Raw genomic sequence first — 27,944 nt, 5'->3', positions numbered from 1 at the left:
GCAGGGGTCCAGGGAAAACACTGAGGGTTGCCACAAATCAAAGAACACGCAGCTCCTGTGTCCACCAGCACTAGGACACATTGTACATTCACAGGGGGCCAATGAATTGCTAATTCTACATGTGGCCTCTGGCCCCCACCATGTCCCCCAAGGTGGGGACTTTGACCCCCCTCCCTCAGCTGAACCATGATGTCTCTGGGATATTGGAGTGGAAATATCCAATTTTCTTAATTACAGCTGGATGGGCCCCCCAATCATCCTCCTGTGGGGGTGAGGGCTCAGGTGAATCCTGAGTACTGTCTCCCATGAAGTTTTGCAGGGACACAGGCTGGGCATGAGGCCTTGACTCTGGTTTCCATGTCCTGGACCTCAGTGCCTGGAACTGCTGCTCTGGCTTCAATTGGTGCCACAGTTCTAACAATATTCTTTTGGGCTGCCCATCAAGTTTTTCTTTCACTACCCCGGCCTTTATCAAATCAGACCACATCTGGATCCTCGAGACCTTCACGGGGCCTTTTGCACCTCTCCTTTCAGTTGTGGCCTGTACTGCCCTCCATGACCTTATTGTTTCAACCTCCCCCAGATCTGCTAAAGTACGAGTAGCCTCACTTATGGGTTGCCCTAGGTGGGGGGCAAGAGTATTCACTAGGGACCCAAAGAGAGATGTGGGAGCTGTATGCAGCACCAAGTTTCTCATTCCTGTAGTGAACACCTCCTCATCAGGGCCCTGGGGGTCTGTATTATAGATGATGTTTTTCATACCCAATTTCCGCAGTACCTGTTAGGGCTCTGCATACTTTTTTCAACTACTGGGAAAATATGGTAAATCACCCTGATTAGGCCAAACTATCCTGATGGTAGCTGTCAGCCATTCCAGGGGTGTCTGATTCCCTGAGGCAGGACGGGCATTTTGCAACCACTGCCAGAGGGAAGGGTGAGTCGTCAGGGAAGCCATTCTACTCATCTCAGTACGGGACACAACAATGTTTTCCACTCCAATATCCCAGAGACATAAAAGTCATGTAGGCAGAGATTCTGATGGCCTCTGCCTACACCGGACGCTCATGTCCACCAGCTCATCCTGGGTATAGGGGTGAAGTATGGAGTGCTCCCCAACCTGGGGAGAGGGCTGCTTCTCCCCCTGAGGAGCCCACGGTTGTTTCCTTTTTATTTTCTTAATTACAGATAGGCGGGCCTTTAAAACAGAAGATGGTACCTCAGGAGGTGGCCTGTGTAGCAGATCTGCCAATGGCCCCGCCTCCTCCTCTTCTCCCTTGGGCTCTTCCACCAACAGCTCCTCCTCCATCATTTCCAGGGCTGAAGGTACTACTCTCCCACCCCCCTCCTCCAGAGCCCCCTGCAATATGGTTTTTCCTGCCATCTCCCCCCTTGCCGCTGCTAAGGAATCTTCTAGGACCATGACCTGTCTTTTCAGTAACTGTCTCTCTTCTTTAACAGCATCCCATAGGTTATCACTCAGCTCCTCCAAGGATGCTGAAGTGTGCTTCTCTCCTGCCTAAGTCCCCTTTCTCCTCGCTAACCCTCTCAATAATCTTCTCTTTCTCCTGTATGACATTTTCCACTATCTCAATGAAAAAGCGACCCTACAATGCCAGCTGCTACATGGCCCCCTAAGGACTCCAAGCAGTCTTCCAACTCACAGAGGGCTAATTCTGCAGCTTCCGGTGTTTCCACCCTTCCCCAGTTCTGGGAAAGGCCCCACCCCTCTAAAAGGCACTTTACCCTAGACCAATTCCCCACTAGGGGTTCCCAACTTGGAAGCCCCACAGCTGGGGGGATAATAACAGGTGAAGCGGCACCCTCTGCAGTTGCATCCACTGGGGCCTCCCCACCATCCACAGGAGCAGCCCTCCCAAAGGTCGCACGCATTATGACAGATTTCAGGTTTGGAGGCACCCTGCCGACTGCCGCCAAATATAAGTCTGGGGAGAGGAAATCCTGGGGCAAAATATACCTCTAAAAACCGAAATCAGTCAAAGAGAGAAATAAAGTTTATAACCCGTTTATTGCTTACAATCTGCAGTCCAGGGCCGACTTTTCTCCTTTGTTCCTGAAGAAGCAAGCCAGCAGGCCAGCTCCTCCCTTTAAACTCTCAGGTTCAGACACATCCTTGGTTGCCCAGGTAATTACCCATTGACATGGAGATGACCTTCTCTCCACCCCTGAGGATATGCAAATGCACTAAAGCCAGGCAGGATACTCTGGAAATGTTCCAATTTTACCCACAGATCTCACTGGGCTAAAAATCAAGGCGTCAGCAGGCTGTTGATTTCTGGAGGCTCTCAGAGAGAACCGATTTCCTTTTCTTCTCCAGCTGCTAGAGGCTGCCCCCATTCCTTGGCCGACAGCCTCCTTCCGTCCATCTTAAAGGCCAGCAATGGACTCCTGAGTCTCAAGGCCACCTTGTGGTTCTGACCCTTTGGCCTCCCTCTTTCTCTGTGAAGGGCTCTTGCATTTACATTGGGCTTACCTGGATAATGCAGGATAATCTCTTTAAGCCTAGCTGATTAGCAGTCATAATTCTACCTGGGCATGCAACATAACATATTTCCAGGTTTTGGGGGACTGGGAAGAAGATATCCTTGGGGGGCTGTGGCTATGGGATGATACTAACTTAAAATCAATCTCTCTTCCTTCTTTGTCCCTGTTTCTTGGTATGGAACTTTGAAAACCTTTGGAATCTACTCAGTGATAGAATTATTTTGTGATGCTAATGAGGTGACTCACACCCAGCCCCTAGGTAGCTTCTAGATGGTGGCTGGTCACCAGAAAAACCTTCCACAAGATTAAAGGCATGGAACTTTCAGCTGCTTGACCTCTGGGGAAAGAGGGGCTAGAGACTTGAGTTCAACTAGGTAGGGGCCAATGATTTAGTCTTGCTTATATAATGAAATCCTGAAAGCAAACAAACAAACAAACAAAAACTCAGGCCACGGAAACTGGGAAGGTGATGCGCCTTGACTCCACAGGGACAGAAGCTCCTGCCCTCAGGACCTCCAGACCTTCCAGACTTTGTCACGCTGTGGATTCCTTCATCTGGCTGTTACGGGCAGTTAGTATCAGAGAACTGGTGTTGAAATGCAAGGCCAATATTCTGCCTAGCACACCTGTCTTTTTTCATCTTGTCTGCGGTAGACTGAAAAGCATGACTATACTAGTTTGCAGCACTTCCCAGCAAGAGGTGGATTTTTCACCCCCACTCCTTCAATTTGGACTGGTTGTGTGACTCCCATTAGCCAACAGAATGTGGCAGAAGTGCCTTGAGAGGCTTCACCCTTTTAGAACACTTCTGCCATCATGTGAAGGACTACAGACTCTGCAAAGAGGTCAAGTTATCCTGGCCACCCAGCCATGCCCTGTCAATGTGTCATTTTAGACCATCCAGCCCCAGCTGACTAAGGTCACTTTGGTGGGCCCAAGTTAGAACAGCAGAGAGCTGGCTAGTCAGTCCTAATGGGAAATAATAAACTGTTGTTGTTTGAAGCACTACATTTTAGGGTGACTTGTTATGCATCAGTATCAGATAACTGATACTTCTTCCCTATTTCTGAATACCAATCCTTGGTTTAGCTTTAAGCACAGGATCAGTATTGTTGCAAATCACAAACAGAATCTTACCTTAAGAAATAGTAAGGGGGATCAAATGTTTACTAAATCCAGAATGGTTTTCAAACAGATCATTTATATGGGGAGGTTACAGCTCACTTTTAAAAGGGGCTTAAAATAAATTTAAAACAAACTTAGTGGGATGGGTAAATGTGGAATTGAAGGCAAATTCTGGCGTGCTAAGACCCCCCACCCCTTAAGATCCAATCACCATCAACCAGATGGTCGCCCACCCCTTAAGATCCAATCACCAACGCAGAACACACCCTACCCCTACTACTTAAAAACACACTTCCTCACCCATGAGCTGCTGCTCCCTCCCCCTGGGGGCAGCCATTTTCTATTTCAGATAATAAAATCTCTTGTGTGGGCCCTGTCTCCTGAGTCATTCTGGGGTAAGGAGGGTCGCGGTGACATACCCTTTCAGAAATGGGGGGCCATTTACTTGAGGAATTTTTATAAGTCTCCTGGGATGTAGGGCCATTGGTGAATAAATAAAGAGAAGTGGCACTGCACACAGTACACATCAAAATACTATTTAGTCTATCTGTAGCTTTGGTACTGGTGAACAGAATAAGCATTAGAGAATCAGGATGCTTGTGTATTGGTCGTCTCTGCTCTCAACTAGCTGTGATAGTCTCTCTGAACTAACAGTCTAATTTATAAAATGAGAATATCATTTACTAATGAAAGACTAGGTCAATAAACCAAAAGCCATGCTGGGGAACTCTAGCATAGGCAAATAAAATATGCAAAACATTTGGGGCCAGAACCCAGGAGAGGAAGGAAGCCAAGGACGGTCGAGAGGCCTCCTTTTTTTTTTGTCCTGGGGAAATTTGCCAACTCTAGAAGAAGTAGATGGGATCGGAGTAGTTGTCTTGACAGTTTCATGGGGATAATGGGACTGAGATTAGAGACTAGGTCTGATAAAGAAGAGATCATAGGTGAACCTCTCTCACTTTTGGTTGGGATTCAAACAGGCTACCACTAGCAATATGGGTGAATCAGAAGTAGGCAGTCCTTCAAAAGGATCACAGTTCAGCTTTGAATTACGTCAGTTCTTGACACTGGAATAGCTGAGTTGGAAATACTAGTGCTCTTACGTGCCTAGAAGGAGCGAGGGTAAATTTTCTATAGGGAAAAATGACATAAATGTGGGCCTCCAATTATTTCTATAAGCAATTTTGCCAACATAATGTTTGGAACAAAATAAAAATTAACTAGACTTGTAAGGAACCAAGATAACATGAATGAGAAACAGCAAAAGAACATGCAAAATAAATAGACCTGCAGGGGTCTGGATATTGTAGTTATCAGAGATATTAAAAAACTGCTTACCATGTTCAAGAAGACAAAAGACAATATTGAGAATTGTTTTTTAAGAACTAGAAACTATAAAAAAAGGCCAAACAAATGGAAAACCTAGGGCTGAAAAAACAATAATGTAAATTAAGAACTCAGTGGATCAGAAGAGTAGATCAGAAGTCTAGGGGAAAAAACAGTGAACTAGAAGGTAGGTGAGAAGAAATTTCTCAGAATGAAGCACAGAGGAACAAAAAGATAGAAAACAAAAAAGAGAGACTGAGAGCTGTGGAAGATACAATGAGACGGTCCAAGTAACTGGGGTCCTGATGGGGGAGAAGACAGAAGGGGCAGAAGCAATATGTGAAGAGCTAATAGTTAAGAACCTGGCAAACTGAATAAAATAATCAAGCTGTTGCACATTGAAGAAGTCCTGCCAACTCAAAGCAGAATTAAAAAAGAATCCACACCTAGTTATACTGTAGTAAAGCTTCTGAGAACCAAAGAAAAACAACTGGAGGAAAACAGAATACCTGAAGGAGCAAAACAGATTCACAGCTGACTTCTCAAAAAGAAGCAATGGAATTCAGAAGACAAAAGAGTATTAGCTTTGAAGCGCTGAAAGAACTGCCCAGAACTTTACACGCAGAAAAAATGTTCTTCAAGAATAAAAGCGGAGTGTTGGATTAAAGATGGCTGCGTGAGAGGAGAGACAGAGGCTTCCTCTTAAAACTGGATACAATTAGAAAATTTAATTGGCGCAACTAATCCTGAGAGAGCAACAGGAAAGAGGGCGGCATCAGACTGTACACACCTGGAGAAAAGAGCAGACCTCGGTGAACAGGGTAAGGTACCAGAGCTGTGGCTCCGTGGGACCCAAGACCCTCCCCCACTTGGGCTCACCGGAGGGGAGGAAGAGAAACGGAGCAGGGAGGGAGTGGAAGGCTTGGGACTGCTGAATACCTAGCTCCGGAGATCTGCTCTGGGAGCACAAACCTACAGTTCATGGCACTTTCATGAGACTCGTATGACTACCGGGTTAGAAAGTTAATACAGGCAGAGTTCCTGGGGAGACTGGGATTCTGGGCGCTGGTGGAAAGCAGGGATCCATATCCGGCTGCTCTGGGACAAAAACTTATACCTGTGTGACTGGCCCACTGGCTCAGGCAGTGGAGACAGGCACAGCAGCCAAGAGGCGGGGAACACCTCTCTCCTCCCGCCAGGCACCAGTACCACTCCTGTGCGACCCCCGACATTGCTTCAGGGACTGAGCAGCTCCAGAATAGAGCTTCTGGACACTAGAGGGCGCCATATACAAACATGAAACACCAAAGGAACCTTGTCTAGAGTAAAATTGTTAATACAACTCCCAAGAAAGATTTAAATGATAGGGACCTCGTGACTCTTCCTGAAAGGGAGTTCAAAATAAAAATCATCAACATCTTAATGGAGGTACAGAAAGACATCCAAGAACTCAGGAATGAATTCAGGTCAGAGATCCAATAGTTAAAGAACACGATGGAGGGTATTAAAAGCAGGTTGGATATGGTGGAGGAGACAATAAATGAAATAGAAACTAGAGAAGAGGAATACAAAGAAGCTGAGGCACAGAGACAAAAGAGGATCTCTAAAAATGAAAGAATATTGAGAGAACTGTGTGACCAATCCAAGTGGAACAATATTTGCATTATAGGGATACCAGAAGAAGAAGAGAGAGAGAAAGGTATAGAAAGTGTCTTTGAGGAGGTAGTTGCTGAAAAACTTCCCCAATCTGGGGAAGGACACAGTCTGTCAGGCCATGGAGATCCACAGATCCCCCAACACAAGGGACCCAAGGAAGACAACAGCAAGACACATAGTAATTAAAATGGGAAAGATCAAGGGTAAGGACAGACTGTTAAAAGCAGCCAGAACTAAGATCACATACAAAGGAAAGCCCATCAGACTAACATCAGACTTCTCAGCAGAAACCTTACAGGCCAGAAGGGAGTGGCATGATGTATTAAATGCCATGAAGCAGAAGGGCCCGGAACCAAGATTACTTTATCCTGCAAGACTATCATTTAAATTTGAAGGAGGGATTAAACAATTTCCAGATAAGCAAAAGCTGAGAAAGTTTACCTCCCACAAACCATCTCTGCAGTCTATTTTGGAGGGACTGCTATAGATGAAGTGTTCCTAGGGTTGGATAGCTGTCACCAGAGGTAGTAAAAGCACGGTAGGGAGGGTGGAGCAGCTGATTGCGAGGCAAATGCAAAATTAAATTGACTATCCCCAAAGTCAATCAAGGGATAGACAAAAAATACAGAATTTGATACCTAATATATAAAGAATGAAGGAGGAAGAAAAAGGAGGAGAAATAGAAAAGAACCTTTAGCTTGTGTTTGTAACAGCATACTAAGTGAGTTAAGTTAGACTCTTAGATAGTAAGGAAAGTAATGTGGAACCTTTGGTAACCACGAATCTAAAGCCTGAAATGGCAATAAGTACATACCTATTGATAATCACCCTAAATGTAAATGGACTGAATGCACCAATCAAAAGACATAGAGTCACTGAATGGATAAAAAAACAAGAACCATCTATATGCTGCTTACAAGAGACTCACCTCAAACCCAAAAACATGCACAGACTAAAAGTCAAGGGATGGAAAAAGATATTTCATGCAAACAATAGGGAGAAAAAAGCAGGTGTTGCAGTACTAGTATCAGACAAAATAGACTTCTAAACAAAGAAAGTAACAAGAGATAAATAAGGACATTACATAATGATAAAGGGCTCAGTCCAACAAGAGGATATAACCATTTTAAATATCTATGCACCCAACACAGGAGCACCAGCATATGTGAAACAAATACGAACAGAACTAAAGGAGGAAATAGACCGCAATACATTCATTTTAGGAGACTTCAACACACCATTCACTCTAAAGGACAGATCCACCAGACAGAAAATAAGTAAGGACACAGAGGCACTGAACAACACACTAGAACAGATGGACCTAATAGACATCTACAGAACTCTACAGCCAAAAGCAACAGGATATACATTCTTTTCAAGTGCACATGGAACATTCTCCAGAATAGACCACATACTAGGCCACAAAAAAAGCCTCAGTAAATTCAAAAAGATTGAAATCCTACCAACCAACTTTTCAGACCACAAAGGCATAAAACTAGAAATAAATTGTGCCAAGAAAGCAAAAAGGCTCACAAACACATGGAGGCTTAACAACACGCTTCTAAATAGTCAATGGATCAACGACCAAATTAAAATGGAGATCCAGCAATATATGGAAATAAATGACAACAACAACACAAAGCCCCAACTTCTGCGGGAGTGGGACGCAGCGAAAGCAGTCTTATGAGCAAAGTATATAGCAATCCAGGCATATTTAAATAAGGAAGAACAAACCCAAATAATAGTCTAATGTCACAATTATCAAAATTGGAAAAAGAAGAACAAATGAGGCCTAAAGTCAGCAGAAGAAGGGACATAATAAAGATCAGAGAAGAAATAAACAAAATTGAGAAGAATAAAACAATAGAAAAAATCAATGAAACCAAGAGCTGGTTCTTTGAGAAAATAAACAAAATATATAAGCCTCTAGCCAGACTTATTAAGAGAAAAAGAGAATCAACACACATCAACAGAATCAGAAATGAGAAAGGAAACATCATGACAGACCCAACAGAAATACAAATAATTATTAGAGACTACTATGAAAACCTATATGGTAAGAAGCTGGAAAACCTAGAAGAAATGGACAACTTCCTAGAAAAATACAACCTTCCAAAACTGACCAAGGAAGAAACACAAAATCTAAACAAACCAATTACCAGCAAAGAAATTGAAGCAGTAATCAAAAAACTACCCAAGAAAAAAACACCCGGGCCAGATGGATTTACCTCGGAATTTTATCAGACATACAGAGAAGATATAATACCCATTCTCCTTAAAGTTTTCCAAAAAATAGAAGAGGAGGGAATACTCCTGAACTCATTCTATGAAGCCAACATCACCCTAATACCAAAACCAGGCAAAGACCCCACCAAAAAAGAAAATTACAGACCAATATCCCTGATGAACGTAGATGCAAAAATACTCAACAAAATATTAGCAAACCAAATTCAAAAATATATCAAAAGGATCACACACCACAACCAAGTGGGATTCATCCCAGGGATGCAAGGATGGTACAACATTCGTAAATCCATCAACATCATCCACCACATCAACAAAAAGAAAGACAAAAACCACATGATTATCTCCATAGATGCTGAAAAAGCATTCGAAAAAATTCAACATTCATTCATGATAAAAACTCTCAGCAAAATGGGTATAGAGGGCAAGTACCTAACATAATAAAGGCCATATATGATAAACCCACAGTCAACATTATACTGAAGAGCGAGAAGCTGAAAGCTTTTCCCTGAGATTGGGAACAAGACAGGGATGCCCACTCTCCCCACTGTTATTTAACATAGTACTGGAGGTCCTAGCCACGGCAATTAGACGAAACAAAGAAATACAAGGAATCCAGATTGGTAAAGAAGAAGTTAAACTGTCACTATTTGCAGATGACATGATATTGTACATAAAAAACCCTAAAGACTCCACTGCAAAACTACTAGAACTGATACTGGAATACAGTAAAGTTGCAGAATACAAAATTAACACACAGAAATCTGTGGCTTTCCTATACACTAACAATGAGCCAATAGAAAGAGAAATCAGGAAAACAATTCCATTCACAATTGCATCAAAAAGAATAAAATACCTAGGAATAAACCTAACCAAGGAAGTGAAAGACCTATCACCTCACACCAATAAGGATGGCTACCATCCAAAAGACAAACAAGAACAAATGTTGGCGAGGTTGTGGAGAAAGGGGAACCCTTCTACACTGCTGGTGGGAATGTATATTAGTTCAACCATTGTGGAAAGCAATATGGAGGTTCCTCAAAATGCTCAAAATAGACTTACCATTTGACCCAGGAATTCCACTTCTAGGAATTTACCCTAAGGATGCAGCACTCCAGTTTGAAAAAGACAGATGCACCTGTATGTTTATCGCAGCACTATTTACAATAGCCAAGAAACGGAAGCAACCTAAGTGTCCATCAGTAGATGAATGGATAAAGAAGATGTGGTACATATACACAATGGAATATTATTCAGCCATAAGAAGAAAACAAATCCTACCACTTGCAACAACATGGATGGAGCTAGAGGATATTATGCTCAGTGAAATAAGCCAAGTGGAGAAAGACAAATATCAAATGATTTCACTTATCTGTGGAGTATAAGAACAAAAGAAAAACTGAAGGAACAAAACAGCAGCAGAATCACAGAACCCAAGAATGGACTAACAGATACCAAAGGGAAAGAGACTGGGGAGAATGGGAGGGTAGTGAGGGATAAAGGCGGGGAAGAAGAAAGGGGGTATTATGATTAGCATGTATAATGTGGGGGGTAGGGGAAAGGGGAGGGCTTTGCAACACAGAGAAGACAAGTAGTGATTCTACAACATCTTACTATGCTGATGGACAGTGACTGTAATGGAGTTTGTGAGGGGGACTTGGGGTAGGGGAGAACCTAGTAAACATAATGTTTTTCATGTAATTGTAGATTAATGATAACAACAACAACAACAACAAAAAGAATAAAAGCAGTATAAACTATTCCTAGGGAAGCAAAAATAGAAGAATTTGTCAACATCAGGCCTCAGATAGAACAGGATGATGTTCAGGCGTAAGAAAAATGGTCCTAGATGACATTCACAGATGAAAGTCAGTGTGATACAGAAAGAGGAAAAAGTAAGTGACAAATGAGTAAATCTGAACAGTTACTGACAATGGTGATGATGACGATGATGGTGTCATCTTACTGGCTTTAAAAATATGCATACATAAAACATATACAATTTAAAAACATGACCAAAATACATCTAAGTTGGGAGGAAGGTAAACGGTATTAAAATGTTTGATGGACCTTGCACTGTTCAGGAAGGAGGTAAAGTACCAAATAATATTAGGTTTTTATATTCAGGAATGATATTGTAACAACTCAAGTAACCAACAAACAGTACTATGACATAAATCTTGTAAAATAATAAAGGGAATAAATGGAATCATAAAAAATAATTTAACACTGAGTGGTGGTGTGGTGTGAGGGAAGGGTGCCTTCTTAGGTTAAACTCAACATTCTGACTCAAAAAACTTACAGGCAACATGTGACAGGACAAGAACATGGTTTGCCAGTAGGAAGTGTCAGAGTCCTTGCAGCAGTCCACACAGCAGTCAGGTGACAGGCTGGGGACAAGGAGATGAGATCCACATCAGGCAGGTGTGGGAAGTGCCCTTGGTTTAAAAGCCTCATGCCCTGTGGGATCTCACATCTTTCAAAACATCTTTTTCAGGGTCCATGAAGGGGACCATGGCTAACATTTGAATCACTGCACTCAGGGAAGCCCAAAAATGTTATCCCCATCAGAATTTTTCCAATACAGATGCAATTTACAACAGGGACACTTTTATCAAAATCAAGGTTGCCTGGTTTTTATTATATAGTTGATATACATCTCACTAGGTTAACAGGAGAACAGAGCTAGAAATTTAACTGAGGTTAAAGATTTAACTATCAAGCAGAAGGAAATTGATAAATTTTGTTTTTGTTTACTTTTTGTTCACAATACTCAACCTAAAAGAAGGTTAAAAAGGAAAAAAAGAAGAGATACGGAAGAGTTAAAAAGAAAGTGCTAATGAGAAGGACAATTTAAATGTAACATATGTTAAGAGTAAATGCACTAAATGATTTACTTGAAAGACAAAGATTGTCAGAATGGATAAAAAACCAAAAACTATATGCTATTTAAGAGAGACATACTTGAAACATAAGGATACAGCAAGGTTGAAAATAAAAGGGTAGAGAAGGATAGACCAGGCAAATCTAGCCAAAGGAAAAGTTAATGTAATGATTTTATTCATACAAGCTGACTTTAAATAAGGCAAAAAGCAATACAGAAATAGAGAAACATTTCATAATGATAAATTACTCAAACACTAGGAAGAAAATAACACTTCTAACTTGAATAAACCCTAATAAATTCCCAAAATACTTATAGCAAAAACTGAAGGTACAGGGAGAAGCAGACACATTCAGAACGAGGGTAGATTTTATCACATTCCATAACTGACAAAACAAAGAATAAGAATGCAGTATAACTGGACAATATGATTAGTAAAACTGACCTAATGGGTATGTAGAGAATAATACAAACTATTTTTATATATAACAAAACAAATACATAAAATTTAACAAATTTCTATGGATTGAAATCACACAGAATATCTCTCTGAACAAATGAGATTAAGCTAGAAATCAAGAGCAAAAAGATAATTAGAAAATCTTGTGTGTTTGGAAATTAAGAAATATACTTCTAAATGACCACTGGGTTGAAAAGAAAATTAGTGAGAATTAGAAAATATTCTGAACTCAGTAATTTATATAATCTGAACAGAATTGTATTGACTGATTATGCACAGGAAGTGGTAACACTGGATTAGACACTAATGACCAACTAAAAATGGTCAGATAAGGAATCGAGTGGAAATACTTTCTCTATATTTAATCAGCATTCTGTCTCAATTTATAAGTGCCACCTCCTCTCTCATTTATAAATATCCAGACTGACTCAGCCTAAGGAATCCTAAATTTGACAAATTCTAAGCATCTTATAAAGGTTAGATTGCCAAAGTTAGTAGTGATTTTATTCTCTTGGACTTTGTAACCAGTTTCTCTCCACATTTTTTGTGGAAGTACACAATCAGTATATGTATAAGCCAGAGGCATTGTATTTAGGCATTCATCTGTTTAACCTGCTTTGAACACTGTCAGAGTCAAAGAGAAACAGGCAAATTCAAGTTCATTTAATAATTTATTATCTGTTTAGAGCACTCTACTAGGTATCAAGAGGTATATAAAATTAACAGAACTCATTCCCTGTGTTACAAAAATGTATAATCTAGGTAAGGAGACAAAACATGCATTTAAAACACTGGGTAGACTCTGAAAAAGTGGGATTAGGGACTTCCACTTCTGGTGATGGAAGACCAGGCAATTCATACCAACCTTCCTGCTAAAGTCCCTAAAAAAAGCACTGGACAAGATATGGGAGAAAAAGATCTTCCTAAATGCAGCAAAGAGCCAGAAAGAGAGTCAAAACGAGAGTCAGACTAAAATCCAAGAGGGGTAAGGCCAGCGTTTGTCCTGGGGGCTATTGTTGATCTGGAGAGGCCACCAGAGGCTGAGCATAGCTTCTGACAGCCTTTTGGAGCTGAGGGGATGAAAGCTGGAGTCGGAGGCCACGGAGGAGCGATACTGGTCTGGAATCCTGAATAGCTTAAACCTCAGAGTTCAAGGAGAATGGAAAACAATTCAGGCCTTTGACAGCAGCCCATGCTGAGCCCCTTCAGGTCCTGAAATTGGATTAAGGTGATCCCAGATTGTCAGAATTTCTCTGATGGTTTCAAATGTCAACTTCCAACTCTTATTATGATTGGGTGTTACTAATAAGTATATCTGTATTTTTTCTTTAATCTGATTTGACAATTTTTATCATTTACATTCAATTTAAGTCCTAACATATTTAGATTTATTTCTAGAATTTTAATATGTCCTAGCTTTCCTATGTTCTTTTATCTCCTCTTTCCTATGCTTTGTAGTGCTTATTTTTTTTTCATTCTGGATTTTTCCCCCTCTGCTAGTTTGAAAATTATAACCTCATTCTCATTATTAATGAGTACACTAGAAAATTTAACATGGATTTGTAACTCATCAGAGTTACAAGTGAAGCAGTATTTTTATCCTTTTCTTGAACAACTAAGGAAAGGACCTTAAGCACTTGAATTTACATGCTGTTGTTGTGCTACTTAATGCTAATTTTGTATTTTAATCCAATGAGATATTATTTTACAGTTTATTTATATGCATCAAAACATTTACCAGTTTCTTTGCTCTTATTTTAGCACCTCAGACTTTCATTTACTATACTCTTCCTCCTGCCTGATGTTTATGCTTTAAAATTTCCTTTAGTGTGGTTCTAACTTCCTCAGCTTTTATTTTTCAGAAAAATTCTTTATTGTGTCCTTATTCTTGAAAAATATGTTCTCTAGGCATAGACTTTTGGTTTGTAGTTCTTTTCTCTCAGTTTAACTGTATCTCCTTTGGAGATAATATGTTTTTAAGGTATTTTCTTTGTTTTTGATGTTCTGGGTTGTCTCTAGGTACTTAGATGCAGATTTCCTTTAATTTCTCCAGCTTCAGATATACTAGACATCCTGAACCTGTGGAGTGTGTCTTTTATTTTGAAATTGTCAGCAATATTTCTTCAAATATTGTCCTGTCCATTCTTTCCTCTCCTTACATAACTCTGATTAGATGTACCTGAGGCCTTTCATTTTTACCTTCCATGTCTCTTTATGTTTCATTTCCAGATCTAAGTAGAATTCTGGGTAACAATTCTTGCTTTCATTTTTCCCTATTCTCTCTTCCACTTTGTCTAAACTAATTTAAACTTACCCATTGAGTTTTTAATTTTAATTATTTAGTTTTATTTCTACCAATTGACTAGTTACCTGCTCTTTCTCATATTTTTAGGCCTTTCATTTCTTCAAACACATTAAACATTCTTATATTTTGTTTCTGATGATGCCAATTTAAGAAGTTTTCATGAGTCTAAATCTGTTGTTTCATCTGACTCTCATGTACAGTATATTTCTTAATTGAAATATAGTTGATATACAGTACATATTGGTTTCAAGTGAACAACATGGTGAATTGACAATTATATACATTACTAGGTGCTCACTAGAATATTTGTAGTTACCATGTGTCAACATCACATGTGGTATTTTGTTTCTTTATATGCATAGTGATTCTTTACTGGGAACTCCTTATTTTCCTTGCAACTTTATCCATGGAAATTCTTTAAGGTCTGGTAGAGTAGTTTCTTTAAGAAAAGTGGTTTCTTCAAGGAAAAAACTGTTCTTGCGTCTGTCATGCCTAGGGGCAATACCAGTTGTAGACCACTTTAAACTTAATTGTTGGCATGAGCATTTTCATTCACTGAGCCCCCCTGAACATTCAACCCATCCCACCAGCTCAGCACCAAGGACCAGGATAGGCAGTATTCCTTTCACATAATGAGGGATTACTTCTAGCTCACGGTAGCCGTATCCCTTTGAGGAGGCAACCCTTTGAAGAACCACAATGGTGCGTGAGATGTGTGTGTGTGATCTCCCTTTAGACACTCTACTTTGAGCAGGCCCTCAAAGTTACCTCCTTTAACAAAACCCTGCAGGGTGAAAGGAAGCTTTAGTGACTGTTTTTCCCTTCACTCAGTTTACTTCTGCCTTCTCTCAGCCTGCATATTTCTTACTTTCTGGTTAGTTCACGGCTGCATTCAAAAGTTGATTTTTATATTTTACCTAACATTTTAGTTGTTTTCAGTTGGTTTTAGTAACCACTTTGTTCACCATGTTACCAGAAAATGCATTACTTGTGTATGTTTTTAAGATATCTTTACACCTACATTACCAGGTGAAACTGATCTATTATTTCAACCTGGTGAAAGGTAATATTAATCTCATAAAATGAATTGGGTAGCGGCCTCTCTTCTTCCCACTCTCTGGAACAGTTTGTATGTAAAAGGGGTTCCTGGCTCCTTGAAGGGTTTGTAAAACAGTCTGGGCCTGATGTTCTTGGCAGACCTGGGGGACGGTAGAATTCTGATTAGTGAATCAGAATCTTTAAGTTACTGATTTACTCAGTTTTCTATTTCTTCTCGAGTTAATTTTGATAACATTTTTCTAGAACACTCATTTTTCAAATTTGCTAGCATAATATTCTATGTTTTTTACAATCCCTGTATGAAGTCCTTTTTTTTCATTCCTAGTAATGATTTTTTATCAGTTTTATTAAATGTTTATTTCAATTTTTATTTGTTTTAATTTTTGCTATTTAAAATTATCTTCTTTGCTTCTTTCTTTATATTTTGTTTGGAGTTCTTCTTATTGAGGTACCATGGATATACAATCTTATATTGGTTTCAAATATACAACAGAGTGGTTATTTTCTTTTTTCTTTTTTTTTTCCTTTGGAGTTCTTTTTCTGGCTTCTTGAGTTGAATTTAATTCATTTTCTGTGAATCTTCCTTGATTTTCTTATAAAGGCATAATGAGTGGATTGTTTTAACAGTATACTCCCAATATAGATGAATTCTTTGTCACGTAGTTCTAGATATTTTGAATTTCCATCATGATTTCCTCTTCAACCTCTGAGTTATTTAGGGCAGCATTTTTTTCTCAAGATCCCAAACACATAAAAAAAAAAACCTTCTTAAATGCTGAATTTATTTTACTTGCTGTGAGGATGGAGAATGTATGTGTATATACATTTGTTAAAATGGGTGAGACTTCCCTTGTGATCCAGCATGTGGTCAGTTCTTGTAAATGTTCCATGTATACTTGAAAGGAATATATATTTCCTATTCTCTGGGTATAGAGCTCTTTTGCTCTATTAGATAAAGTTTAAATTGTGTTTTCAAAGCTTCTGCATTCTTACTAAGGTTTCTGTCTGCTTGATTTATCAGGTTTTGGTAGAGTTGGTTTAAAATCTCCCATTAGGGTTGTGGACTTACCAAATTTTCCTTTAAACATTTCCAGGTTCTTTTTTTGCTTTATAAAGTTCATGGATATTTATGGCTATGTTGTCAAAATGGCTTTCATTTTATTATTATTAATTTATCTGTATTAATACTGTTTTTTTAAAATTATATGGTCTCTCATGTTAGTATTGCTTTTAACTATTTTTTTAGGGGGGGTGCTTGATACATCTTTACCCTTCTCTTTGTTTTTCATCTTTGTGCATAGTGTTATTTAGGTATTTCCTATAAGCAGCATATACCTGGACTTTCCACCTACTTAGTCTTTTTAGTCTATTTACATTTATGGTGAGTACCAATTTTTTGGATTTATTTCTATCATATTATTTTGTATTTTCTAAATGTAACATTTTCCTTTGTTTCTGCCCTGCCCACCCTCCTGCCTTATATTAGACTGATAAACTGTCTATTTTCTTTTGCTTGTCCCTGCTCTCTCTCCCTCATTGCCCCACCTCTGCAGACACACAAATTGGGAAGCTATGGCAGTGACTGCTAGGCTAGTTGCCTACCTCATATCCAGTATCTTTTTCTTACTTTGAAACAGAATGCTTACTTCTAGCTGGGTGCACTGCTGACCAGAATAAAAATGCACTTCCTAGCTTCTGGCAACTAGATACAGCAAATGAGATGCAGGTGTAGTGCTGAGTGAGCCTTCCAGGAAATCCCTCTGAAAGGGAAGAAGCTCCAGCTGCCGTCTTGGACCCAGAGGATGGACAGCAAACATGAAGGTGGCACAGCAGAAAGACAGAAGGACCCTGGATGCCTAGTAGCCTTAGAGCTGCTATACCAGTCATGGGAGACCTTCTTCTGTACTTCATTTACAGGAGAGAGAAAATAATGCTCTCTTCTGTAAGCCACTAATTGTGGGGGGAAGGGATTCTTTTACTAGCAGCTGAATGCAATTCCTGACACAGAAATTACAGATGGTTCTAGAATTTTTACTTTTTGAAAATGCACATTTAAGTACCAATTTTAGAAAACAAAAGTGATTATTTTCCAGTTAAATGAAATCTCATCGATTTTATAAACCACATATTTATTAAATAATACATTTTATAAATATGTGGTTTATAAAATACATTTTATAAAATTCTGTGTTCAACTCGGTGTCTTGTGCCATCCGCCTGCCTTCTAGGTTCCCTTTCGTTCTTGTTGGATGAGGCAGGTTGAGGGGGACATGCGGAGAGAAGCTGAGAGGCAAGGGGAAGAATTCTAATGGTAGCCTGGTCTTCGGCTCCTGTGTCCTCACACCTGCCTTTCTGGAGGTTTGACTACACAAGCCAACTGAATGAGCTTATGTGTTGTCACTTGAGGCCAAAGGATTCTGACGAAAACAGAAAGCCACTGAACAGATGTGGTCTTATGGCATTTGCCTAATTTACCCATTGTGAAGCAGGAACAGTGTAGATTTAAATTCTTGGAGAGGAAGTTGATTTTAAAAAAAAGGATAATAATGAAGAAAAAAATTCATGGGAAAAGCACAAGAAGAGAAAAGTAAAGGGGCCAAAAATAATGAGTTCCAGAATGTGGCCTAATTTATCAAACTTGTCAACAGTGGTAGTTGAGTAGAAATCTGTTCTTTAAGGAAAAGAAAAAAGCACCAGAAAACTAGGCTAAAGTTATCAAATGGTATTAGACGTCAAAGGAACAATAAAAAGCAGAAATAACTGTCAATAATAAACTTCTTATTTCATCTGTTTAAAATAGTCTAAGGACAATACTTACATACTAAACTTCCTTTTAGAACTCTACCTGGTCATTTTGTATTCAGATACAATATGTGCATGATATGTTACTATTTAAATCAAGATTTTTCAAAGCCACGCCTTTTGTTCAGCATAGGGCCAAAAGTCAAGAATGTCAGACATATTTTACATATTTTATACTTTATATATATGTGTGTGTGTGTGTGTGTGTAATTTTTTTAAAGATCTAAGACTTTCCCCTTTATGACAACAGTACGATAAAAAGCCTAAATTTAAGAAAAGCATTTCATCTGTGACACAAACCACATTAAAAAATGAAATAAAACAGGAATAAAATTCTATATAACATTCTTTAAATATATTTTCAGTTTAATTTACTACAGTTACGCAGAAAGCAAATCATACATACATCCTCTATAACATACACCAAGAGGGAATCCAAGAATTAAAATGGATATTTAGAAAAGAAAATCATTACCTTTGATGCAAGGTTGTCTACTAGAGCGATCATGGAATTCTTAAACAAGGTGGCAGCAGTCAGAGGTCGCTTGGTCACTTCTGTGATACTCAGTTTGCCTTCGGGCCACATATTCTTCAGCACAGGATTCGAACTGAGAAGCACAGAACCAGCAATTCAAATGTTACATTCAAATAAGCTGAATAAGAATCGTTGAGCAATCCCAATGTACTGTGCCCGGGGAGTAACAACCGGACTGTAGACTGAACTCAACGAGGCCTAATTGGAAAAATGATAGTATCCAGAAAATTATGCTGAAAGTATAACAATAGATATTGCACCTCAGATGGAGGAGATGTTTCTGAACTATGCACATTGGAATGAGTCTTTAAGCTTCTTTAAAGTGACATCCATATTATTACCTAGGACCTTCATGTGGTTAACATGGCCTTATGGTATATACATAAAATAAAATGGTTATAAAGAATGAGGACACACCATTAGTAAGAAAACGGTCCTCAAAGACACAGCTGAAAACATGAAGTGAAAGCATATTCTAACAGAAGCATTCACATAGGACAGGTAACACTACAGAAAGCCAGGTCTTTCTAAAAATACAGACAGGAATATAAAACGGACATATTTATATTGTCATCTAGAAATCCCTTCCCTGCAACTGAATTTCTGAACACATTTATAGGCAGCCTTGGCAGTTATGATATTTTATTGATGTGTCATAGGACTACTGCAATCCAGTTCTCAGAGTGCACTTCGGGCCAGTTTTCATGCTAACAATGTCATTATTTGGCTCTGTGGATATTTTTAAAAACATGGGTGATGGGCTCAACTCTGACTTTCTCCCTGTTTCATTGTGGGTGCTTTTGATTATAAAGTAATTGCAAATCGAAATGCTGCTTGCTTACTGGAAATTTCTCTTGTCAGAATTTTTTTTTAAATTGGTTGGAAGTGAGAAGGGAAAAGACTTAACATGGACATTCTCTACTAATTGGGTTCTCTACTGCCATCACTTTGACCACTTTTCTTTCGCTGGTATAAAATTGAGAAAATTGTGACGGTTTCCCGAACACCTGTAAACTTCTGTCCATACAGGCTCAAAACAGTAACTGCAAAATGCCAGAATAATGACAAAAGAGCAAAGAAGATAGCTGCTAAGGTGAAGATTGATGAGGCCTATGGGCGACGACAGAGCAATGCTCCTAGCTCTCACCACTGCTAGCAGGCAGTGGCAACTACTATCAAAAGTGGTTATAAAATAACGCAAGCACGTGTAGAGTATGAACCCAGTTTTGTTACTTTCTAGTCCTATTCCATAATTTTCCAAAGATACACATATCAATAAAAATGACCAGATACACAGTTCTTTAACTTTTCATTCTAATCTTTAGCATACAGAGAACTTAAGGAAATGGGTCTCAATCTTTAGGGCACATGATACCCAGATAACTTCCTAACACCTGCTCAGAAGAATTTCTAGAAAGTTGAGCACATGTTTGAAAATTCTGATGCATGCCGAAGACTGAAGATCACAGGTTTTGGGGTTATGCATTTTCTACCCCCAAATTCTACCTTATTCACTGCTGGCCATATTTAGACACTATTCCTGTACTAACATAAATGAAAGGGAATGTTGGAAATGAAGCAAATAAGATGTTTATTATTATTTTATTATTAAACAGTAGAGTGATACATAATGGATCAAAACAGACAAATACAATCATTTTAAAAAGAAAGAACTTTCCAGTCATTATGTCATGAATGTAATAGTAACAAAACAGTTTACAAACATTTAAAAGAACCCTTTTCTGAAAAGGGGAGGTTACATACCCAGTAGATATAATAGAGAAGGCAGAACTTACATGGCTAATGAGAGAGTAGTGAAGCCACATCTGTGCACCTGGCATGCCACCTGCTAGCTCCCTTCCTCCTTCCATTTACACTCTCACTCACACATGCACACACACGCACGCACACACGTGTTGCATACATGCATGTATACTCTCAAGGTCTACAGAGCTAGAGATCCAAGGATTACTCTTTAAACATATGTAAAGAAAGAAAAGATTGACATTTTGGGTTGTTGTTGAGTCATAGAGGCATTAAAAAGTGTCCAGATGCAAAGGCAGCCCAACAATCTAGGAGGAAGGCTTTATCCAAAATAATTCAAGACCGCCCATCCCACCAGTGAGGTCTTTCCTATTACAGAGATACATACAGTGAGCTACAGTCAGTAGACTTTTAATCTTTCTACGTATTTGGCAAGACCACCCCTATTGTGAAATGGATTCATCTTAGCTGAATGCCTTTAATTATTTGGTTTATCTAAGTTCCTGTGTTCTGATTCTGTGCTTACCAAGCAACTAAGGCGATATTTTTCACTGTCAATTAATAAACTAGAATTCTCGTTGTTATTTGAATTCCCAAGCAGGTTTTCCAGTAGGGGAAACATAGCCTGTGATCCCAGTGCAAGTATTCGATCCTACATGACTATTAGGTTTCTCACTGGAAATAAACCCATATACCGCTTTGTTTCTGCACTGGTTCTATGATATAACCTTGGGGTTATGTGATTCTCTTGCTCGAAGGTGGAGCTGCTCTCCGAGAGCCAAACCTCTGAGCCATGATAAACTCATGAAGGTGACAAATGCCACCATCTGCAGCCTGCTAGGGCACAGCCTGGCTGCCCTTCCCTTGCAACGCACTCTGCCACTGCCACTGGCCAACAGAAGTCATGCTTCCAATTTGAGTTTTTGATGTATCCTACACAGAACAAGGCCAGACTCTGTCACTGCTCCTCCAAATGGGTGCATCTTACCTGATAAACTGAGCACTGAAAGTCCCTTTTCCCAATTACCATCTCATATTCCCTCTCATATTCCCATGTCTCTCTAATTTTCTAGTGATTGACAGCTCCATCACCATTCTTGGTGGCTTCCCCATTCACACTGATGAACCATTTCACAGGTGGAAGAACTTCTTGAAAGAACTGCTTAAATACAATGTTTCCACGTTCTCATTTTCTGTATTCTCTTGAGCCCATTTCAATTAGACATTTATCTTCACAACTCCACAACGTTGTCTTCATAACTTCACAACTCTACTGAAACTAGTGTTGTCAAGAGTCCCACATTCATGATCTGGGCCCTGCTGCCCTGTCTAAATTCACTCCCCATCTGTCACCCTGTCCCTCACTGTTCTTAGGCATGTTGCCTTCTTGCTATCCTAACACACCTGTGCTCATTTGCACCTTAGTGCCTTGGTACTGTCTGCTCTCTCACCTGGAGTGCTCTTTCCCCCCAAAATGCTCATGGCTCGCTCCCTCACTTCATTCAGGTCTACGCTCAAATGTCACCTCTTTTAAGGAGGCTTCTCTGACTACTGTGTCTACACGGCCTCCCTTGCCCTTCCTTGTCTGTACCTTTCAACCTCTTACCTAGTTTATTTTTCTTCACAGCATTGGTCACCATCTTAAAGTTAATTGTTTTCTTGTTTATTAAGTGTCACCTCCACTAGAATGTAAGATCCATGGGGGCAGGGATATAGTCTAAATTTTCCCATAGCTGTGGATGTGTGGCTCAGAGGTGCCCAGTTCATTTTTGATGAGCTACTGACTAGCTGAATAAGTACACTTAATTAATGAGTGACTATAATTATTTAATCCAAAAGAAGAAGCTGGCTAAGAATCTTTTCTTCTTCCCAGGGCTTCTTCTCAGAGAAAGTATTGATACTGGGTTTGAACTTGCTCTCCTTGGCCTGGTTTTATTTTGCCAGTTTTTTCATATTTTTTTGGGTTTGTGAGAAGGTTCTGTCCACTCAGGACCTATCACTGGCACTAGATGTCACTTTGATATTAGAGTGGTCTCTGGAGAATCTGAGTGTGGAAAGCAATCAGCTGGGCCAGAGGTTATCTGACACTCTTCCCATTGCCCCTGGCCTGGGCCTGGGAACTGCTGAGTACCCTGGATGGGAGGCCCAGAAGGATGGCTGCAGTGAACAGGACACCAAGGCAGCCCAAGGGAAATCAAGAAAAATCCTATTAGTAGCAGGTCCCTCCCCTAAGTTTATAGATTTTATAATCATAAAATATTATTTCATTCATTAAGTATGATCAAGCAGAACTACAAAATCTGCCATAGTCTTGAAATTGTCACATAAAAATAATCATGTACATGTATATTGTGCAATATGTATGTCAAAGAGCTTAATGCAAAGATAATTAATAAAACTTTAATCTTACCTGTTATACAGGAGGCGCTTGAAATCTTGAAATAAAGTGTCTTTGTTTTTGTCAATAAAACCAATGACAGAATACCTAATAGAGAAAAAAATATATAGAAAACATGCATTATTCACCAACCAAGAGCCACATTAAGCTTTTCTAGAAGTCTACAAATCTTTCCACTGTTAATTATACAATCAAACATCTATAAAGCTGATACTGTTTATTTTGTTCTGTGTTAAAGGATGTCAAATTTTCCTACTAAACAGAGGGGATGGTGTTTCTATCCCTCAAATGGAGTGTAGACATCAGTACATCATTATGATTAAGATCATCATTTTCTACTGGTTTATCACTTACCTCAAGAAGATGACTTAAAAAGATAGCTGTATGTATCACCCAGCATTCCTAAGATAAGAGCAAAACAGCAACATACAGGAACTAACAGTCTCATCCATACGGAGGTCATTGACTTGCCTAAGTTCGCTCAGTGTGTTCAGGGCGGGGTAAAAGAATCCAAGAACTGCAAAGGATGGTAAGAGGAGAAGGAGAAAGACAGATCATACAGGAAAATAGACTAAATGAAGTGATGGAAGCAGGCACATGCATGGAGTTCTTGAGAGAAAATGAGGAGGCCAAGATGCATGGTTTGGAGGAAGGGAGATGAGTAAGGTCCTGGAAGTCCAGCTAGGAGTGCAGTTGATGACAAAGGTAGAAATGGGAGCTGTTCTGCTGTATGACTGGCATGGAATCCAGGAGTGAGCTCAGTGTTGAGGGGGTATAATGCAGTGGAGGATTCTGGGTGATTAAGACAGAGGCTAGGAGGTTGAGCAAACAGTAACTTGAGATGCAGCTGCTCCTTCCAGCTCTGCTTTCTTGCCTGTATATATTTTCTTCCTTGACAATCACATCAGTATAGATAATTCTAAGATTACTAACCCTGATACCTTAACATGTTTCAGCTGGCTACGCATTTACCTCTGCAAGAAAATCCCTTCAAGCTGTGCTGCCTCCTGGCACTTTAAGGCCACCACGTCCAAGATTATTTCCTCACTTCTCCCAACCTAGGCCTTTTTCCTAATACCTTCAAGTCAGTTTTGATTAAGAACCAAACAGTTCAGATTAAGAATCTATTGTCTAACCTATAAAATTCAAACTTCAAAGTCCCTATTTTGGCCTTTAAGACTCATTATTATTTGATCTCAATCTACTGTTCCAGGCATTTCCACTTTTCTATGCTATAAAAAGGATATACTCCAGTCAAATGGACTGAGTTGCTATTTCCTGAATATTTTTAGCACCCTTCCCACTTCCTCCTATAAAAATAATTCTTAGCATCAGCTTTCCTGGGTTTATGCCATACAGAAAGAAGTATTATACCATTTGCTTATTCTGAATTCTGACAACACTTATTATTGCTCATATGGAATTACTTTAGACATGCATGTAAATGCATGTATGTATGTATTTATTCATACACATAACATATAGACTTATGTGTATCAATAAACAAACACACACAAACTACATATGCATCCTACATGGAAAGCTCTTTGTGGGCAGGTAACATACCTTATAAAGTACTGTGCTCACAGAAGATTTCCAGTAAAAATCTGGAAAAAGACTGAAGGGGCTTAAGGAGTGAAGGGGAAGTCTGAGGCACTGAATGTCCCTCAAAGGGGCTGGCCTTGCGGTCTCTAAGGCCTCTGTGCAGCTCTGCTTTCATGCCCTTCTGAGCTGAATGCCATTCCTTCTAAGTGGGGCCTGGGTTTTCAGTGGGAGACACCCAGGCAGTGCTGGGCCTTTCCTCTTCAGTATCCTGGAGCCTGGAACAGGACCTGAAAAAGTGGAAAACGGTGCCCACTCTAGCACTAATGGCTACTTTGACAGATGGGGTGATAATTTTGAGCCGAATTGTTTTATGATTCTAGAGTTTTCATTTAAATCAGACAGCTATTAAAATTTTTTTCAAATGTCTTTTCAGCATTTGTAGAGATGATCATTTGCTTTTTTTGGTGTTGTTTAATCTCTTCCCATAAAGGGTTGTATACGTAGAATTCCTAATGTAAAAAATAAAGAGGAAGCAAAAGAAGGAAGTTTAAACAATAATACAAAAAGGAGCAGTGTTCAGGGACAGCCAAAGCCTGTATGTATAGTAGGCTGAAGGATGCCCCCCGACAGACATCCACGTCAGATTCCCTGGAACCTGTGACCATTACCTTATGTGGCAAAAGGTGTGATTATGTTAAGAAGCTTATTCCTTGTTATCCAAGTGGGCCCTACATGCTGTTTTCACAAGAGTAATTTTAAGATAGAGGCACAGGGAGTTTAAAATTGGGGTGTCATAGGGTCCCACTCAGTGCTCCCATTCTGCACTACAGCGGCTTACTGTGTATCTGCTTGCACCCACCGCTACGCTGTTAGCTTCTTCAGGGCAAGGCCCATCTATCCATCTTTCTATGGTAGCTCTTCACGTACTTCTGTGACTTAATTCATCCATCAGCTGATTCTGACTGAGCACCAACTATGTCAGGAACCGTGCATGGCCACACAGTGTGTTCAAAATCAAGAAATGAATGAAGCTATGCCGACTCTTTTTTTTTAAGTAAACAGACACACCAAGAGAAGGAGACAGTGTGACCGCAGAAGCAGGCCAAGGAATGCCTGTAGCTGTCAGAAGCTACAAAAAGCAAGAAACAATCCTCCTCTACAGCCTCCAGAGTGGGACACCATGACACCCCAATTTTTGAACTTTTAGCCTCCAGAACTGCCAAAGGATAAATTTCTGTTGTTTTAAGCCATCAGTCTGTGGTTATGTGTCACAGTAGCCCTAGGAAACTAAAATACTAAAGCAATTGTATTTTTTAGTTATATTTTCTTACCAATTTCTACTTTCATGTCATCAGAAAATGTAGCCTGTGAGGATTTTACTTTTTCAAATAACATTAAAAAATATTATGGTGACGCTGGTTTTTGCTCATAGTTACCCAACTACCTGTAGATCACACGCAGTAGTGACCCCAGCCTCGGGCCTCTAGGCCTGCTGTCCCTTCGGCTCGCAATGCTCTCCTGTCTCCCATGTCTCTTCCTAATTCTGTCCCCTGACTAAGCCTCTTTTATTCCCACGGCTCAGTATGGGTGTCACTTCCTCCAGAGACTTCTCTGCCCTCTTCACTCTGGCTGGTTACTCCCCCTCAGTGCTCCCATTCTGCACTACAGCGGCTTACTGTGTATCTGCTTGTACCCACCGCTACGCCATTAGCTGCTTCAGGGCAAGGCCCATCTATCCATCTTTCTATGGTAGCTCTTCACGTACTTCTGTGACTTATTCATCCATCAGCTGATTCTTACTGAGCACCAACTACATCAGGAACTGTGCGCGGCCACACAGTATGTTCAAAATCAAGGAATGAATGAAGTTATGCCGACTCTTTTTTTAAGTAAAAAGATTAAAATCTCCCAGCATATAAAATGACTGAAAGTGCAAATGAATAGAAAGATAATTTGTATTTTCCCTGGTTATATTATCTGAAGTGAGGGTGCATGCAAATTCTCATGTCAGGTACCACATTAAGATACTCACACTACATCACCCGCGTAATGGCGAATTCGAAAATCTCGGTCAAACTCCAGGATTTTGTCTGTGGCACAGAGCTAAAAAATCAAGGAGATAATTTTGAAAACAGACATTTTCACTTTCCCAAAAATATATCCAACTCCATACAAGATGACAATAATGGCACAGTTCATGATCTCGTTATGAATGAAATTGCACTGTGTGGAGCTTGATTTAAATATTTGGTTTCTGTGGTCAGGACTGTGAGCTTTCACCAGAAGGCCACACAGCGAGACCCCATTTCCCAGCCGCCCTTGCAGTTGGATATGGCCGAGCAACCAGATTCTGGACAATGGATGGCCAGTGGAAATGAGGTGTGGCTGTTCCAGACTTTGCACTCTTTAATTTAAATCAGCACTCTTTTCTCTTCCCAGTAGTTGGACGGAGAGAAAGAGAGTGCTTAGGGGATGGAAGAAGTCTGGGTCCCTGAGATAGAAAGAGACTACTCTTGTCTACGATACTGAAACCTTGGCTGTTATCTTAATGCAGCCCAGCCAACCTGATAGCTTCTTTCTCCTCCATGTTCCACTTAAGAAGGACTATACTGAGGGCTTGCTATCTGCTAGGCATATTCATCTCATTCAACCCTTATGACTGATACTTAAAGTATTATGAGCTCTCTTTTACACACATGGAGAACAAGGCTCAAAGAGGTTAGGTAACTGGCCCATGGCCATATAGCTAGTAAGTGGTAGTTCTGGGAAGGATTCTTGGGACTGGTTGTAATGTCTGTGTTCTTCTATGTACTCAACAGCCTGGCTCAACTGTCTCCTGCTAAGGTGAGACCCCAGTTCACAGAAGACCAGTCTTCCACAGCTATTCCTCCTAAGAGGAATACGTCACAGGAAGACAGTGTTTATATAGCTCTGATGCTTTCCCTAATTTGCTTCAACTTTGCTTGTTACTGTAGCACCTAGACATCTTTGTCTGCCCTGTGAAGGATCACTTGGTATCCTACAGGTCCTGAAGCAGATGTCCCAGAATCCATAAAGCACCGAGCACAGTTACATACAAAAACCACTTAGGTTGAAGTGTCAGATAATAAACAACCTCAGCCAGAACGGTGGGTTCTAGGCCAATACCTAGACGCTAAAGGAATAATTAGTTTATTAATCTGACAAGTGAATAATTTCAGGAGATTAGAGTCAGATTTTCGAGGTTCAAATCTTGGCTCTCCCATCTTCTTGTTCTGTCTCCCTTAATAATGACTTATCTCAGAGAGTTGTTCTGAAGGTGAAATGGACTACGGAGACCAAGGAGTCTAACATACAGAC

At 39.9% G+C, this 27,944-nt stretch overlaps 1 protein-coding gene across 6 annotated transcripts in view; it reads right to left on the bottom strand.

Annotated features, from left to right (window-relative positions):
* The window catches only part of MYO1D (myosin ID), a 343,691-nt gene that overhangs the window by 198,967 nt on the left and 116,780 nt on the right, over positions 1–27,944 (bottom strand). For all 6 annotated transcript variants that reach the window (XM_073235184.1, XM_073235185.1, XM_073235186.1 and 3 more), the window contains 3 exons: positions 26,638–26,708; positions 23,073–23,147; positions 18,839–18,971 (listed from right to left, as the gene is read on the bottom strand). In XM_073235184.1, coding sequence (XP_073091285.1) covers positions 18,839–18,971; positions 23,073–23,147; positions 26,638–26,708 — 279 coding nt within the window. The remainder of the gene's footprint in view (positions 1–18,838; positions 18,972–23,072; positions 23,148–26,637; positions 26,709–27,944) is intronic.

This window comes from Manis javanica, chromosome 4 (assembly GCF_040802235.1).
Source record: "Manis javanica isolate MJ-LG chromosome 4, MJ_LKY, whole genome shotgun sequence".
Taxonomy (NCBI): Eukaryota; Metazoa; Chordata; class Mammalia; order Pholidota; family Manidae; genus Manis; species Manis javanica.
This window is presented reverse-complemented; position numbering and strand designations above follow the sequence as displayed.